The sequence below is a fragment of the Columba livia genome, chromosome 3 (genome assembly GCF_036013475.1).
Source record: "Columba livia isolate bColLiv1 breed racing homer chromosome 3, bColLiv1.pat.W.v2, whole genome shotgun sequence".
Lineage (NCBI taxonomy): Eukaryota > Metazoa > Chordata > Aves > Columbiformes > Columbidae > Columba > Columba livia.
Window position 1 is genome coordinate 68548773 of NC_088604.1, and position 13977 is coordinate 68562749.

At 41.2% G+C, this 13977-nt stretch overlaps 1 protein-coding gene across 12 annotated transcripts in view; it reads right to left on the minus strand.

The window, feature by feature from the left end:
- The window catches only part of SASH1 (SAM and SH3 domain containing 1), a 543978-nt gene that overhangs the window by 59876 nt on the left and 470125 nt on the right, over positions 1-13977 (minus strand). For all 12 annotated transcript variants that reach the window (XM_065057478.1, XM_021294852.2, XM_065057483.1 and 9 more), the window contains exons 3-4: positions 1129-1179; positions 958-1007 (exon numbers count right to left, since the gene is read on the minus strand). In XM_065057478.1, coding sequence (XP_064913550.1) covers positions 958-1007; positions 1129-1179 — 101 coding nt within the window. The remainder of the gene's footprint in view (positions 1-957; positions 1008-1128; positions 1180-13977) is intronic.

A 13977-nucleotide genomic window follows, 5' to 3' on the forward strand; every position in this document is an offset into this window, starting at 1 on the left:
GCAGCTGTTCCTTACTGTGCACTTGACTTCCATGTGGCCAGAGCTCAGGTGAGCCCCACACCCCGCACCCACCACAGCTCCCCCTGGGACTAACACTTCTCCTACTGACTGGGAGAGCAAGGGCACCAATTTCTTACAACCTTCCTATCACAGTCCAGTGTTGAATCACCAGAAGATGTTAAAATGTGGGACTGTAAAACCTTACGAAAGCACATCACATTACAACTGGATTCCACATACTCCTGAACCAGTCCAGCTGGCATTACCCCACCAAGTGCAGGCAATTGGAGATACAGTGTCAGTTGTCTTCATGCAGTGCTGCACGTTACCCTTCACAGCAGGGATCCAAGATCTTGGGATCAAAGGAAGGAGGTGCGGAAAACAAGCAACACATTGCAGCAGGAGGTGACAGCAAACAGAAACCCTCTCAGTGCTCACAGAGAGGCTTTTATTCAGGACTGCTAAAATTAAAGATCCTTTTAGCCTGGTTTTAAATACTTCATTCCCTTGGCACCCTCTTCAAAAACACAAACCCGGGAGTGCACAGGAAAAGTAAAGCGGTTTAAGTGTGTAACTCTCCCTTTCCCTCACCTATCTCTGGCTGCATTTAGGCCTAGTCACAGAAAGTTATTTTTTAAGCAGGTTTAATTTGCAGATAATGTGAAATCACTGATGTTCCACAAAATGACTACCAGTTGTTCTGGTGTATGCACATCTCAAGCGCTCACAGAGCAGAGAAAAAGATAACCTTCCCTTGATCTAAAAAAACCCAACGAAAATAATAAAAAGCCAAAAGACAACAAGAGAAGAAGCAGGTCCCAAAATGGGTTTCATTAATAACACCTGGATCTGAAATCCTGAAAAACCAATACAACCTAAAAAGAATTTACTCCAAGGAAAAAGAAAACGCGCCAGATTCCCCCTCCTTCCTTTCTCGCCTCCTGTGCCTTCACTTACTTTCTTTCAGTGTCGGGTGTTGACGCGGTGCTGCTGAGACCAAGTGACTCCTGCAAGGGAAAACACATGGCAGTGAGAGCAGACACGAGAGTAGGCATTGCCCAATTTATACAGAATATCAAATTAAAGAACAAACAAACAAAAATGGATGATCAAAATTGAAGCACTAACCTCAATCTGGGATCGCAGCTGTAGAGATGTGGGGCTGGCATCAGGTTTGTCCTAAAACAAAACAGATGTCAAGTTAATGAAATAGCTAAATACTAGAAAGAAGAAATCTGAAGGAGAGAAAAAAGCAGGAAGAAACAGGATAACAGAACCTAAGACCACCTCAAAACAGTGCAAATGCGAAACATTAATCTCTCCAGAAAGAACAACGTTCAGGATAAATTCTGAAATACTCCTGTAGAACAGCTAATTCCATTCTTATCACTGGAGAACACAGAAGAAGGTAAAATTGCCAGACAAAAGTGATTCAAAACTAAAACAGAAAGAGGAATGTGTTATTTTCGCTAGATCATCACACCATTTGTTAGAAAAGTTCAAGCCAAATTTCCCAAAACTTACCTTCAGAAAGAATATTGAGGGAAAATCTGGCATTAAAAGAGCATTCTCTAAGCTAAAAATACTGAGAGGATTCAGATACATTTCAACAAGGCGTGTTTCTCAAACAGAAATTCATCAACAGGTGAGAATTCAAATCACCTTTCTTCAAACATCTAGGATACAACCATCTACTCCAAGACTTGGTCATCTGGACTCCCTTTGCAGCTGATGAAGTGAGACTGGAACTCCTACAGAACAACACGCCTGACAGGTTTCAGCTGCCTCAAGTTAGATGAGGCAAGTCACACTGGTGGTATTTAATTTAAGACTGCAAGCCAGCTGCCTGAAAGGCACCTGCTATTAACAAAGAATCTAGCTGAAGTCAGTCGGAAAACTCCAGTTAGAATGGTGGAAGAAATTATAGTTGTCAGTACTGAGAACTACACTTGGCTGGTTGATCTGTGTGTGAAAAAAATGGGAGAACCTACTTATGGCTGTTTTATTCTCAGCCAGTTCTACCCCTAGCAAAGTTATGGCAAAGTGAGTACTGTAACCAACAGCTCACCATAGCTGAGTAAGTAACCACAATAGTATACAAGCTCCAAAAAAATAAAAAAAAAGGATGCGGATTTATTTCTTAATACCGGAGGTCTTTTTGTTCACGCATTCCTTGGCCTACATGTAAATCTCTTATCTCTGTGAAATTGTACTTCCTATGCCCTTTGTTTGCAGAAAGGGTGACAAAACGTTCTTAAGATCTAATTAAAAAAAAAAAAAAAAAAAAAGAAAACCAGAGACAACTTTCTGGAAATGCAGCCTTTTAACACTAAACAGGAAATTACCACTGACTGCCATGAAGCAGTGCCCCTCAGTTCAAGAAGGACAGGGAACTGCTGGAGAGAGTCCAGCACAGGGCGACACAGATGATTAAGGGAGTGGAGCATCTCCCTTATGAGGAAAGGCTGAGGGAGCTGGGGCTCTTTAGCTTGGAGAAGAGGAGACTGAGGAGTGACCTTATTAATGTTTATAAATATGTAAAGGGTGAGTGCCACGAGGATGGAGCCAGGCTCTTCTCGGTGACAACCGATGGCAGGACAAGGGGTAATGGGTTCAAACTGGAACACAAGAGGTTCCACTTAAATTTGAGAAGAAACTTCTTCTCAGTGAGGGTAACAGAACACAGGAACAGGCTGCCCTGGGGGTTTGTTTCCTGCTCTGAAGACATTCAAAACCCGCCTGGACACATTCCTGTGTAGCCTCATCTAGGTGTTCCTGCTCCAGCAGGGGGATTGGACTAGATGATCATTTGAGGTTGCTTCCGATCCCAAACATACTGTGATTCTGCGATTCTGTGATTAGCCCCCCTTCCCAGAAAGTCTGCAAACTCAAAGCAGAGAGGAGCCTGCTCAGCTAGCACAGGACCCAGTCAGCTCACGCTGCTGGTCATAGCAGCCAGGAGGCCACAGGATGGCCCATGGCCACGTGCTTGCTTGTAAACAGGGCTAACACAGGGTCATTGTCCAATGGGGGGATTTTGCCTGACCATGCATGGTGTGCATATCTGCTTTTGCAGATTTTCTACCACATAAAGGGAACTGAAGTCCTTAAGTGGAAGGCAATATGAAAAGGTGACCATGTTCACTTACTGACACATCCATCAGGACTCTAGTCAAGCAGAAGCTGGACTGAGCCCAGGGAAATTCCACACATGTTCACAGACCAGGAAAGTGAAATTAGCTATTTGGCACCAGGCATCCCTCTCTTTCTCCATTAGCTCTGTCAAAATGGAATCTGAGAAAGTTTTGCATCTGGGAAAGACTGCAGGCACATTGCTGTGAATCTTCCTCGGGCACTCTCCCACCCCTGCCTAGCAGTCTGCAAGGAGGGAGGGAAAGACAAGCCTAGTGCTCAAAATGGTTCCCATTCAGGAGCACCTCTGATGTGTCCACATAGTGCTGAACATATGAAAAAAAGGAGCCTTTAATCAGCTATCTCATCTTATAGTTTCACATAGCCAGTTAGGAGAATCCACTGTGGCCCCAACTTTCTGATTCTTTATCTGTTGTCTTAAAAAGCTGCTTGCTGAAAGTGTGTTGGTTTTTGTTTTGTTTTGGTTTTGTTTTTTAAGATGCTCTTTTTTTTTTTTTTTAATATCATTTACAAGATGCTATCTGGATTCCCAAGTCTTTACGGATGTCTTTTGCTTGAGCAGTTGCTGGTGAAGTTGTAGTCTGAAATTGCAATTAGACAGAAAGTTACTAATTTCAGCCTAAAATAAGTTGTAGTCTGAAATTGCAATTAGATGGAAAGTTACTACTTTTCAGGCTAAAACTATTGAGCTGAATAGCACACTACATCCCATGTAACAAAAGCTGACTGTATTTGTTTCCTTTTTTCTCATTTATTGTCAAGTCCACCCTGATAGAACAGGAGAGCCTTGATAGGATCAAGACAGAAGGAAGGGCAACTCTCCCTCCTCAAAAGCTCTACATCACAATGCTGGAATGCAAAACACCTGATAGTCCTGTACTGTTATTATTAATACACCTACCTGCCTTTCCAGCAGAATGCTATTCTTCCTATTGGTATTAGACAAGAAACCAAAAGAAAATACTTAGGAAAATACAACTCTTGACTGAACTTCTGGCACAGATCTGTAACAAAGATCACAGAACTTTTATGAGCCTCAAGCACTTCGATTTATTTAGGTTAAAATCCATTAAACCTCACATGAAAATCTAGATGTTCTGTTGACTTTGATCCAGAAGAATCAGGGCCTTCTTTATATCACGGGCTAATTCTAGGGCTGAAAAAATGTTGTATCGTTGGCATGCTCTCAAGCATGCTAGAACATCTTTTCAAAAAATATTTTCACAGATTAGTTTCATGAAAGTACATCTTTCACTCAAATGAACCATATCTTAAAAACTATACAGAGGAGAGCTTGGGTTTATACAAACAGACACTGCAGTAACAGACATCCCTAGCCTGCATTTCCAGAACTCTGCTCTAGGCAAAGCAGCTGTCAGAGTGATAGGTATTCTATCCTAGCAGCCTGCTGCCCCAGAGAACTGCCCTCCATGTGTAACCACAAAGCTTGACTGAGGCGTACCAGGCATTCATGACACCTAAACACTATGCAGTGTTGGTGAAAGAAACCCAGTGATCTGAGAAAGTACCCAAGTGCAGATTGCTTAAGCTACCTAACTAAATCCAATGTTTCCCAGAAGTGTCTGATTTACTTGAATGGTTTCCAAATTTAAGGGTCCTTGCCTGAGTCACCCATCCTGTACCCAGACACCGTTGGTGCATATTGCACTCATCCAATACACTGCTAAATCTCAGCAACTAAGATGTAAATATTATGGAGAAACAGAGATACTCATATATAGTATCCAGCCTCTAGGGAACACACAAGAGGGAGGGCAAACAGTGGCTTAGCAGTAGTAGCTTGTCCAGCTCCCTTCAAGGCCCAAGGTTAGTGCAGCACAGAATATCAAACACTGATAATGAAGCCAGAGGGAACTGTTCAAAACTAGTAATGTCAACACCCTGTAGAGTGAAGCCCACTGAATTTAAACTAGGGATTCCTCCATCAAGTCACCTACAGCCGACTTAAACCAAAGTCAACTTGCAGAAGCATTTTGTTCTCCCAGGTTTGACACCATATTCTTATCAGTCCTATTTCCTTCCTGTGTCCTTCACCCAAAGCCAATGCCATCAAGACAACAGCTGCAGGACAAGTCCCCTGGGTCCGGACTGAAGCTGAGTTCCAGCAGCTTGAGGAAAGGAAGGCCCAAGGCACCGCGCTGCCCAGGTAGGTACTGCCTGGTATCACCCACCCTTCTGCACTGCAGAGCCAAACTGGTGAGGCTTGGGAGCTCGGGTGCAGAAGCGTGAATCGGCAAAGTGCTTTTTACAAATCTCTTATTTTGAAAGAAAACAGCGGTTGTAAGCTTAACCAGCAGGATTTGTGGCTTGTCTTTCAAGCTTTAAGTTGCTCACCTCAGGGCTCAAGAAAAAAACTTCCTTCACGGGTAGCTTTTCTGCTTACTTTGTACACGGGGTGATTTGTGTGATCATTTGGATACATTTTCTTTTCAAAATATTGCAAACTTCTAAATATTGAGATTTTGGTTTTGGATACTACTTTCCTTGTAAAAATCTTGAAAACAGTTATTATAATCATTTGTGAGCAAAGCCTGAAAAACACATATGGGAAGAAAGTACAAAGCACAAAATACACAGGGAAAAGGCTGGAAACCCATTTCCTGACTGGAACAGCAGGTTTTGAATTCATGAGGGACTTTTCCTCCTGTGATAACTTCAGTTCAGTTGTTCCATTTGTAATGGAACAGATAAGGGACATCTCTGCCTATCTGAAGGCATTACTGTTCTGCTCCTGAAATACACAAGCATGGTACAGAAAAGCATCCAAAAGGAAACCTGATAACCCAGGGTAAGGCTCACACAATCTAAGGGGAATGAGCATATTTTAATTAGCTAAACATTAAGCTTCATCTATGCTCCAAACCACAACTTAGTTTAGGAAATTATATTAATTGAATAAATCCATTCTAATTTGAAATTCATGAACCTCTTCACAGTTTCTGCCACAGGAGCTATATCCATTTGAATCATAAATTTAAACACTCCTCTGCAGATCCCAAGACAGGATTAATCTCACTGTGCAGACAGCAACTGTGCAAAGTGGGACTCAGATGAGTGCTGGGAAAATAGTGTGGCATAAGCAGTGGAAAAGGAGACAGCTAAAATGCTCACAAATTTATAAATCATTTTATGAAACCATTTCAGCAAGCTGTAAATAAGGCACCTGCAGCAGAAAACTTCTGTGAGAAAATTCTGACAGTCTTGTCCCCCAAATACTTCCCCTGTTTGCTTCAAACATGCACTGCATGTTCTATTCTAGATTCTGAAATAATTAAAGCTACATCTGAAAGACAGCCAAAGCACTGAAGGTCACTAAGAGCTTGTTCTACTTGGAAAGCACTCATTCTGCCCGGAGTCCTCCACCACACACCATATTTCAGCCTCTGCAGAGGTCCTGGAGAAGGCAAAGGGAAGCCCCTGTGCAGAGACAGCACAGGTACCCAGCGGTATAAAGAAAATTGCCTACAAGACACTAACTATAGGTCACAGATCAGAATACAGAAACAGAAAAGACTTATCCCTCTGGTAACCACCTCAGCAAGTGTTTGAGGGAATTAACTGGCTCAGTGAGTTTCCAGTGGTACAGATTAGTAAAAGTCACATTTTGAGTCTCAAACCGCAACCTCTGGACCATCCTTGTAGCCGTTTCAGTGAAGAGTGAAGGTTTTCTGCCCCATTACTCTAGCCCATGAGAGCCAGAGCTGACACATGCTAAATTATAACATCCTGCAGCAGCAGCAAAACTCTGGATCAAGGAAATGAGCTGTGCTGGTGGAATGGTTAAAAAATGGGATTTCAAACAATACATACTTCTACACATGAAATAAAACTCCAAGCATCTCAGTGCATCATACAGCAATGCAGACATAGGTAAACACTTGGCTTAACTACTGATGAAATGTAGCTTCAGAGAGAACACGCTGCTACAGCACTCACGCCTGCTTTTAGTATTAGGCATAGAAGAAAAATCAAGTCTCTCAGCTTGACGCAAATGCTGGAATATATTGAACGTAACACATCACGGGGGAAGCGTTTGACACTCTCCCCTCAGCCAACAATATGAACAGAAGGGGTTTTTTTGTCCATCTCAAATACATTGCATTCAACACTGAGGCTGTAAGCCACAGGGGCTGAAAAACATTTCATGATGATTTTGAAAAACATAATTTATTAGCAATTACAAAGAAACTGCACTTTTTGTAAAGCTCTGTAACAATGAAAAGTGAGGCAGTGCTATCTCATAAATCCACTTGTAACAAATGGAGACTGAATCCAGCAAAATTACAACAAAGACAAAAAACACCAGCAATGGGTTTCAGAGATAGAAAAGTCGATACAAGAACACAGTGTTCTGCATTGGAGAAATCAAATACCTTCTGATCAATTTTCCAAACAAGATGAAGCAAGCCCAGAACTATGGTAGCTCTATCCGTGCTAAAAACGTATTAATGTAAAGGCATATATTTGTGATTAGGACACAGCAGGTCTTTGATTGATGTATTTTACACCCATTACCCAAATAATAAAATAGTAAAGTGCTCCTGTGCTGGTATAACTGCATCTATACTAGAGCTGTTGCTGGTATGAAATAGAACTGGCAAGACCTGCCACGTTTGCCTGAAACTCCTAAGGTCTGGCAGCATCAACTTTTATTGTAGACATAAGGTTAAAAAGAAATTTTGTGAGGTGAAATAATGATGGAAAACACAGCAGAAGACACGGGTTCCCAGGAAGGACTCGAAGATAGTGAGGGAGTTCGTGGCATTGGGAAGAGCTGTGATGTTTCAGAGAGATGAAAACAAAAACACCAACACATCAAGAATGGTTAAATGTGAAGCTGGAGAGGGCTTAGGATGTGACACAGGCAAGGGAGGCGTGAGGCAGAGCCCAACCGGACATTGCCCAAAGCAAGCGGCCCTTCTTGCGCAGGAGCTGACACAATGGGCCCAGGGAAGAATTGCTGCTTCCCACAGGGAGAAGGTTTTGGCTTGTGGGACAACACTACAGGCAAGGGAGAAAATAAATGAATAAGCAAACAAGCAATGGTTTGTTACAGTGTACTCTGGAGTAGGAACAGCCTGATCAGCCAAGTACAGGCTTGTTGCCCAGCTGCTGGCTCACAAGCAAGAATGGCTATGGTATCGTGTGGGTACCTCGGTCTCAGTCACCACCTGAACTGATAAACTACAATGATTAGGATTACAGCATCTCTGTGAACCACATACCTCCGCCATCGCCCCACACCTTGCTTTGTGGAGTCAGGAATTTGGTGTGGTTTTGAAATTAAGCACTCTCAGATCATCGATAGGATGGAAATAACAAGAAGCATCTCCTTGCCTTGAAAGCCATGGCAGAATATGCCAAACTTCTTTCTGAATATCAATGGCCCTGATCCGTTTTTATGCATTCTTTAAATTCAGAATACCCATTCCTCAGGGTCAGGGATGTTCTGCATTTCGCTCTGTGAAATATTTTCAGATCTTGCTGATTTTTCATTTTCATGCACAGAAAGCTGAACTACATTTGTATTAAGCTTATTTGCCATTTTCTCTATTTCTTTTAAGTACTTTCAAGATCAACAAAAGATGTATTTTCTTTTTGAAAACTCGCAAAGAAAGGGGAAGCCTGGGCTAAGACCAATGCCTCCAGGAAACTTGTGCAGCCATGCCATAAATCCTTTCAAAGAGCCGTACAATGGAAACACGGTCTAGCAACACAGGTCTGCCGTATGCTATATTTGTATTGATGCTGTATTTGTGCACTACAAACCAATATCCATGCCTCCAGCACATGAAATTTCTGATGATCTATACTGCAAATGAATAGAAGCTTTTGCGCTGAACCAATCAATACACTCAAGGCTCAGGGATTCTTCTGAAAGAGGTTGTTACTGAAATACTGATGATTTTTTACGAGTACACTCACATCATCATTTATTGTGCTAGCTAACATTTACAAACTCTACGTTGTTTTCATTTCATGTTGTGCCAAACAATAAGCCACTAATGAATTATTCAGAAGATATATAGCAGAAAATACAAACTACGCTTGACTTAGAGTTACTAAGGCTTTGAAAACCCTGGTGAAATTCAGAAGTAGGTAAATCAACTAACTACTCATTAAGAAATCCACAAAGAAGGTTTTGGTTTTTTGGTGTTGTTTTGTTTTTTGTTTGTTTGTTTGTTTGTTTTTTACATATCATGACAGATGCATGGGGTACCAGCAATAAAGTCCCTCATATCAGGGAAAAAAATATAGTAGTACTTTGCATTAATTTCATTCTGGGAAAGCAGTGATTTGTTTTACTTTGTTAGAAAGGAGACAGATAAAAGAGCTACAAAAATTATCTAGTGGAGAACAAACGACATTTCAGTTTAAAACCCACCCCCGCTTTTTGATTCTTTTTGTCTAATTTATGTCAAGCTGATCATCTGCAATGCATTTTGTGTCAGAAACTTCCATCATCATAGTCAGTGTAATGCACAGATTGACTACGACAGCAAAGTTAGATAGCTCTCCCCACCTCATTTACTTGAGACATCGCACATTATGGAGACTCAAACCAAAACCAAATACGTATGAAGGAGATCCATCTCTTTCTGTTGGATCCTTTGACTGTGGTGGGCAAAACCAAAATTCAGAACTCGACAGCATCATGGGCAGGGGAAGAAAAGCACCAATTCACAAGAAATCTGGCACTAACCTTGTTTCTCCAACTGCTACCCTGGGCAGCCTGCTGCTGCTGTCAGGCTGTGCTTGTCAAAGCTCATGACCTCCTCTCGCTCCATACGTCTCCAGGAAAATCTGCACCTTTATCCAAGTTTCCAGTTTTAAAAAGTCTGTACATATAGAGACGCATACACCTTCACAAAATCAAACCTTTTAGAACAGGAGTAAAACCTTTATTTAATTAAAAGAAATCTACTAGATTTAAGACTTTGTCACACCCAGGACAGAACTTTTGAAAGTGTCAGTGCTGCTGCTTAGGAAATGGCTTTTTCTTTTTAATTTTTAGAGAAGTGAAATAATGCAGTAGAAAACAGGAAAAAGAGGCATCAGAGCCGTGTAACAGAGTTAAGCTGAGCCAAGACCTGACATTATCCCACGTCCTCAACAAGCAGTCTGATCATGAAGCAATGCCTACATGCACATTTACTGGTCTTCTCATCTTTCCATGAAGAAATTCAATCAATCTCCTGTTGCATCCTTTCATGCAAAAAGACATATATGTCAAAACTTAAAACATTTGGGCAAAATGGATTCTTACTTTCCAAGTGACAGTAAAACTGTATCTCGTTTTTCCTCTCTCAGAGGTTAAAAACATCAACAGCTGCAAGCTCTATAATACAGACATCCTGAACTCAGGTCTTTGTGGGCAGAAGCTTTGCAGCCCCAGCTTTCTATCCATCCATTCTCAGTGAATTAGACTCATTAGGCCATTTCTGCTGATATGGACTTTCAGTTTAATGTTTTTAATCCAGTTTAGTTCCCCCTTAGTGACTCCTATGTTCATTATTTCATGAGAAGACCCCAGTCAGAAAGCTGTAATGACATGGGACATGCTGCATATTTCATGACTTATAAATATGGAGGGCTGGTGGGGTTTGACCCCCATTTCAGCTGCTCTGACAGTGGAAACGGCAGGAACACAGATGAGAAAAAGTTTTGAAAAATTTTTCTGTCCGACAAACTTGTGTCAGCGTATGGGGAACTGGCTCTTTGCTAACGTTTATTTATTACAATAAACTCATTCTGAAGAAATGGTTTCTTTCAGGATCCTTTTTAAGAAAAAAGTTGAAGAAAGAAAGAAACTGGTCAAAACTGGGAAAAGTTTATATTATTTTTTTTTTAATCTGACTTTTAACACCATTTAAAAAGCAGAATCAATGTCTAACTTGAAATCAAACTAGTTTTATTTACTAGGTAGGTATGTGAAACTGAACACCTGAAAATTAAGATGGATAATATGAATTCATTCCCTAGAGCTAGGCACTGAACTGGTCGCTCTCAAGCTGCATTAACGCACTCCAGGAATGTGAGGGGGTGAGGGAGACAGACACAGGTTGATTGGATGCTAACTTCAAAGCCTCCTAGAAAGTGAGGGAGAAATTAATTTCTTGAACTAGAGAACTGAAACAAATTAGCCCTATTAATGCAAAAGAGGATTAGCCCACAAAATGCTAGTCTGTATTTATATATCCTCCCTGCTATAAAACATGCCTTTGATAAAGCGACTTTTAGATTAACCATTCTCTTTTTACCTTTGAAATGAACAAACCTAGTACCAACTATGTCTGCAGAGAAAAAATTAATTATGATGCTGCTATGTGCTGCTTACAGAGAAAGCATTTGAACCGCAGCAAACAGCTGTCCTTCAGTAATTGCAGAAAACTCAGACCTGTGGAATCTGCAAAGAAAGCTGCCACTGCTTCTCCAAGCAAATCGTCTGCAATCATCATCCACAACTATTCACCAGAGAATTTAGTGTGCTCCAGTAAAGTCTTACAAATGATTCTCTCACATAACATTTTCTCCCTGTGTGGTTAGACTACATACTCACAATTCAGCTGCTTAGACCATTTGATTTCTGAAGTGGTAACTACAATGAGCTTCCTCCCAAGTTCCATTTGCCAACTTCAACCTTTCTTTCCACCAGACTGTGGGTCACACTTGACTTTTAAGGACACAGAGAATTGGCAATGCTGACACAGATGAAGCACAAGTGCAGAGCAGACTTGCACTCCAAGAGCCACCCACAGTTTGCTAGTGATGCAGCATGTACAAGTAGCACATACTCTTAATTCCAGCAAAGCCTGTACAGCTTTTGACTCACTTACGCACCTTCTTATTCACCTTATCCACCCAATACCACATTTTACTATTAAAAGAGTATTGCAGTCACAGTTAATCAAATTATGGCAGTAAAAATGCTGGCATGCATTGCTTTGAGCTGTTATAACTTGTCTTCTGAACATACATAAAGTGAAACAGAGCCCTCAGTGACCAGTAGGTATTTCTGTTTGGAAGTCCATTCAAAACCCAGCCCCTTTACTAACAGTGCTAAAAAGCATGCTTACACAGGCTGCGCAGTAGCACAGGAGTTGGCCATAAGTTACATGGATGTCCTGACGAACTAGGTAAAACAAATTAATTACGTTATTATCCGTACTGCTATGGAGGAAGTTCAGCCCTCCACATGCCTTAGTAGAACTGCAGAATTAAATAATTAGAAGAAGGTTGCTTACAACTGTAAATGCAAGAAGCGCCTCTGTAACCTTGGAGGCCAGCTAAAGCAACCATGCTTCACATTAAGCCCAGCTGATGTAAGGACAACATAAAGGCCAGCTTTTACTCTCTTGCTGCAGAAACGTAGGGGTTCATCATCACTCTTACTTCATAACACTAAGCCTTCCCAATCATCTTCCGAACGTGTGTGCATATTCAACAGAATTAGACCAAAACCAACCAGATAAAACCCCAGGGGATTAATGAAATATTATAGGAAATGAAATAACAAGACTAGAAGCAACAAAGAAAATGTTGACAGCTGGGATGCAAGTGTAGCAAGAGAAATACCAAAGCAGACTGTACACTGCAATCCTCAAGGTTAAAAAATGTTGAGCCAGACCTCATCCTGGAGACAGATATAATATGTGGAACAAAGAACCACCAACAAAGCCATTAAAAAAACCACCAACTACACAAACCCCTCAAACAGAAAGGTAGTAACAAAAGTACAAAAGAATCATAAAACTCACAAACATCTAGTATATCAGACCTACAAGTCCAAAGACCCTGGTGGCTCTTAAGAGCATTGCAATACTGCCGTGAGGGATAACAACTCCCAATTTCAATCTAAACCAAATGGCAGTCAAAAGCTTTGGGCTGGTAAACATCTATTGAAGTCGAATCATTTCAGTTAATAATTTGCTTCCAAGCACTTTTGGTGCTGCTTTGTCGTTGCTGGCAAGCCCAGGGAGCAGGAGCGCTGCAAGCTGCCAGCCTGCAACAAGCCAAGGGTTTGCAGTGGGAAGAGAACGTGCTGCATCTTGTCTCCTCTTCCTTCCAGCAAGCATAAATTACACATGCAAAACCCAGCGAACAAATGACCAAGCACCCTGTCTTTGCAAATGTCTTTGTGTAAGCCTTATGACTCAGTCTGCTGATAGGCCCTCCAACTAAATTAATTTACTGTGGTAAGGAAAACCTGAGCAAAGTAAAATTTAAGCTGTACAAACACCTGCAAGAGTTTCTAAATGCCTGGGTTTTTGCAGCCAAGACCTGCTTGTTTGGGCAGGTGCTGCCACTGTTATGGGAGTGTCCATGCAACAAATTCCTCTGCTCAACTGTCTTCAGAAGGGAAAGCTGCCCTGGATTCTTGGAAACAAATCTGCTCTAATCATAACAGCAACAAAATGTCTTGACAGAAAGCTTCATTTAGGCTCCCCTTATCACCTTCATGGTTTTTTTGGTTTTTTTTTGATGTTTGTTGTTGTTGTTTTCCTTCCCCCCTGCCCAGGTTTTGGCCCTAACTGGATTTAGTTACAACAACTGGAGGCTCTCATCAGTGCACACACCATTTCTTCAAAAGTTTTTCTTGTTTCAGATCCAGTTCTCATACAAACTGCTCCTGCTAACACTTTTTGTCTCTTTTTCACAGTTATGTGCATTCTGTGAATAAGTGTGTGTCAATGGATACAGAAAGGGTTTTCAATTACACAAAATTTTGTTTAAAACAAGTGAAATAAAAATAGTACATTAGTAAATGTAGTTGAAACTACACAACAATCTCCCATATGCTAC